General features: G+C 46.7%; 1 protein-coding gene across 2 annotated transcripts in view; it reads left to right on the forward strand.

The window, feature by feature from the left end:
• Window positions 1–4357, forward strand: part of WWC3 (WWC family member 3) — a 130646-nt gene extending 126289 nt beyond the window's left edge. For both annotated transcript variants that reach the window (XM_017509917.2, XM_017509919.2), the window contains 3 exons: window positions 1440–1667; window positions 2133–2260; window positions 4178–4357. In XM_017509917.2, the coding sequence (XP_017365406.1) occupies window positions 1440–1667; window positions 2133–2260; window positions 4178–4244 (423 nt within the window). In that variant the 3' untranslated portion in view covers window positions 4245–4357. The remainder of the gene's footprint in view (window positions 1–1439; window positions 1668–2132; window positions 2261–4177) is intronic.

Raw genomic sequence — 4357 nt, forward strand, 5'->3', positions numbered from 1 at the left:
AAAAAAAAAAAAAAAAAAAAAAAAAAATGAAAGTGCAGAAGTGTGTTTCAGCAGCAGCACTGCTGACATTTCAGACGGGCTCATTCTTTGCTGTGGGGGCTGCCCCGTGCACTACAGGATGTCGAGCAGCATCCCTGGGCTCCACCCACCAGTTACATCCCCTCACACACACATCAGTTGTATGTCCACAGACACTGCCAGCTGTCCTTTGGGGGACCAGATTCTCCTGGTTGAGAACCACAAAGCTCTGCTGTGAATTTAGCAGTACTTTTAAAGAATTTATATTTGTTAAGTTACAACCCCTATTTGCATTTAAATTCTGTGTATGTACAAAATAGTATTGTGTGTGTAAAAAGCATGCCGTGACTCAAGCCGCTGGCGATGGGTGAATGGATTTGTGGTTTTGCTGTGGTAACTGCTCTCCCAGGGCTCTGTCCCCCATTGGATGGGAAGTGCTGCTCTTAGGTCCACACACGAGAGACTTTGCCCCTGTAAGGGCATTTCTGAACATAGGTATGTTTGCTTGCGTAAGGCTTACATATGGAGGGAAGCTTGCACATGTCTGTCTGTGTGTTTGTGTGGGTGTGTGTATACTGTTTTTAAACAACAAGCACTCATTTATAACATGCTTTCTTTCCCTGTGTACAGTGGATTTTTAAAATTTTTCCATGTCCATATATTTTTTCAACTTGTTACAATGACTACATTTTATCCCAGCTTTGTAATTTATTCAGTGTTTCCTGCTGTTACAGACTTAGGGTTTTTTTTCTGTCATACGCCTTATTGGACCACGTTTGCATGTCAGCAGTTATGCCTTTCAGATGCAAGTTAGCTTTAGACATATATATATATATTCTCAAGTGGCACTTCAGAGAGATTGTGCCCATTTTTGATCCTGCCAGCCTCATATAAGAGCGTCCGTTGCTGCACACTTCTGCCAGTATATAGGTCATCATTAAAGAAAAACAGGCTGGGAACAGTGGCTCACGCCTGTAATCCCAGCACTTTGGGAGGCCAAGGCGGGTGGATCACTTGAGGTCAGGAGTTTGAGACCAGCCTGGCCAACATGGTGAAATCCTGTCTCTATTAAAAAAAAAAAAATACAAAAATTAGCTGGGCGTGGTGGCGGACGCCTATAATCCCAGCTACTTTGGGAGGGTGAGGCAGGAGAATCGCTTGAACCCGGGAGCCGAGATTGCACCACTGCACTCCAGCCCGGGATACAGTGTGAGACTCTGTCCCAAAAAAAGAAAAGAAAAACAATTTGTTATTACTAACCTTGATAGTGAACTAGAGATTTACATTCCTCTTGCCCACGTCTGTGTTTTTTAACCTTGGATGTGCTTAGAGAAATAAGTGTGCCTGACCTGTCTCCTGTTAATTGTGGAAGAACATTCTAGAAGGCTGGAGCAAGGGCTCACAGCTGGAATCTCTTGCAGTCCTGCAGGTCTTCCCTGGCCGAGCTCATGGCCCGCACCTCCCTGGACTTGGAGCTGGATCTCCAGGCGTCGAGAACACGGCAGAGGCAGTTGAATGAGGAGCTCTGCGCCCTCCGTGAGCTGCGGCAGCGGTTGGAGGATGCCCAGCTCCGCGGGCAGACTGACCTCCCACCCTGGGTGCTTCGGGATGAGCGTCTCCGAGGCCTGCTGCGGGAGGCCGAGCGGCAGGTGGGATCCCCAGTGGCCAGCTCCTTCTTGTGCCTCCCTGCCCCCTGCTCCAGGCTCTGAAGGGAACATCCCAGATGCGCAGGTGGTCCCTGAAGTGCCCCACCACTGGACTCTTGGAGCCCCTTCTCCCTCTGTGGGCTGCAAGGGTGGCATCTGTGTGGCTCCTGTGTGCATCTGGAGACTGTGGTTGCTGGAAGACGGGCTGAGGGCCCTCCCCACCTTGTGGGGGGAACATTCTGGTTCCTCAGTCGCCAGGCCTGACTCCAGGCACCCCAGCCTCTGTCTCCTGGGAAGAATTCGTTGGTGGGGGTTGTGGGTGAGGTGGGCCTTTCTCCCCCCTGGGTCACCACTCACTGACTGTGATTGGTTCTTCTGGGCTCCAGGGCTGGCAGTGAACTTATTCATTCTTCCTTAAAAAAATAAAATCAGGAAAATCATCTTGTTGATCCAATGTTGCTGTTCCAGACAAGACAGACCAAACTCGACTACCGACATGAGCAGGCAGCTGAGAAGATGCTGAAGAAGGCCTCCAAGGAGGTCTACCAGCTGCGCGGCCAGAGCCACAGAGAGCCCATCCAAGTGCAGACCTTTAGGTATGGCGAGGTGCCAAGGCCGCACCTCCGCCCTGCTTCCTTCTTAACCCTCGTGCCTTTGGCATGGTCAAAAGTACAGGAGCCTGTTTTTGTTTTTTTCTTTTGGGATGAAGTCTTACTCTGTCACCCAGACTGGAGTGCAGTGGTGTAATCTTGTCTCACTGCACCCTCTGCCCCCTAGGCTCAAGGGAGTCTCCTGCCTCAGCCTCCCCAGTAGCTGGAATTACAGTTGTGCACCACCATGCCCGGCTAATTTGTATATTTTAGTAGAGACTGGGTTTTGCTATGTTGCCCAGGCTGATCTCAAACTCCTGACCTTAAATGATCTACCTGCCTCAACCTCCCATAGTGCTGGAATTAGAGGTGTGAGCCCCTGTGTCCGGCCCCGTGAGTCTTTAAAACCCAGGGGAAGTTGAGAACAAAACAGGAATCCACTGCAGCCAGCAGCCTCACTACCAGGAGCGTATTTTCATGTTTTTATTCTGATCTTTTCTTCCTATCTTTTTTTTTAATGCCACTTCTAATCATAATGTGGGTTCAATTTCGCATTTAGCATTTTTAAAATTAACATATTTCATGTTGCTACGTAATCTGTTATCTTGTTTTACTGTAATGTCTCATCTAATACAATTTACCCAACAACTCTATTTTATAGCATGCCGCTCGTCTTCAAATGCTCACCATTATAAATAACAATGATATACGTACACGCACATATATGTCCCCCCACCCCTGGATAGGGTCTTCCTCTGTCACCCAGGCTGGAGTGCAGTAGCTCAATCATGGCTCATTATAGCCTTGACCTCCTAGGCTCAAGGAATTCTCCCACCTCACCCTCCCAAGTAGCTGGGACTGTAGGCACAGGCCACCATGCCCTGCTCATTTTTTAGAGATGGGGTCTCACTGTGCTGCCCAGGCTGATCTCAAACTCCTGAGCTCAAGCGATCCACCTGCCTCAGCTGCCCAAAATTCTGGGATTACAGGCTTGAGCCGCTGTACCCGACCACATTTGCTTTTTCAACTAACTTTTGATGAAGGCAAAGTGTACCAGCAGAAAAGCTGCATATCATAAACACACGGTCCAGTGAATTGTTAGAAATTTACTATCCCGAGAATCAACCATTATCAGCACCCCCAGATTCCACACTAGAGTAACCACCACCTTGAATTATAATAGTATAGATTGGTTTTGCCTGCTCTTGTTTTTTCCAAAGGGATTTTTGCAGATATATTGGTATTCATTTGTGTCCGTGAAAAGATTAAGATGAAATTCACATAACATAAAGTGACCCATTTTAAAGTGAACAGTTCAGCCTTTGGCTCATTCACAGTATTACCCAACCACCCCCTCTGTCTAGTTCTAGAACATTTTTACCACCCCAAAAGTAAACCCTATTCCCACTAAGCAGTCTTTCCCCTCCCCCTCCCCAGCTCCATCTCTAGGGATTTGCCTTTCTGCCTATTTCATAGGAATGGAATCATATCTTACATAGCATTTTGCGTCTGGCTTCTTTCCCAGAGCTGAAGGTTTTCGAGGTTCACCCATGTCACAGCATATGTGACAGTGCTTCCTTCCTTGTTAAGGCTAAATAAAATGTGTCTGACTTTTAGCCCTAATTTTTCTATACCTTTAATATTCAGATAGTTTTCACTTTTTTATTCATTTGTTAATATGACAGGTATTTCCTGAGCACCTAATATACACCAGGCAGTATTCTAGACAGTGGAGATGAAGGAACCCCTGCCCTTATGGCGCTTCATAATTAACATTTGGAGATTCTGGATACAAGCACATGTGTTGTTGGAGACTTAAATGCAGTTTGTTGTGTGAATAAGAAAAGCCATGATTGATATGAGGGCCATCAGCTTTCTGTGTCTTCATATCAGCTTCTGACCTGTGATTCTGTCTGGTTCCAGGGAGAAGATAGCATTCTTCACCAGGCCAAGGATCAACATACCTCCTCTCCCAGCCGACGACGTCTGATCGAGTGCATTGTGCACATGAAGTATTTATCTGCCTGTTTTATTTTCATGAAGTTCTTAGACTAGCTGAATTTGTCTTTAAAATATTTGTGCAAAGCTATTAATATACACATT

The sequence above is a fragment of the Cebus imitator genome, unplaced genomic scaffold, assembly GCF_001604975.1.
Source record: "Cebus imitator isolate Cc_AM_T3 unplaced genomic scaffold, Cebus_imitator-1.0 Scaffold426, whole genome shotgun sequence".
Taxonomy (NCBI): domain Eukaryota; kingdom Metazoa; phylum Chordata; class Mammalia; order Primates; family Cebidae; genus Cebus; species Cebus imitator.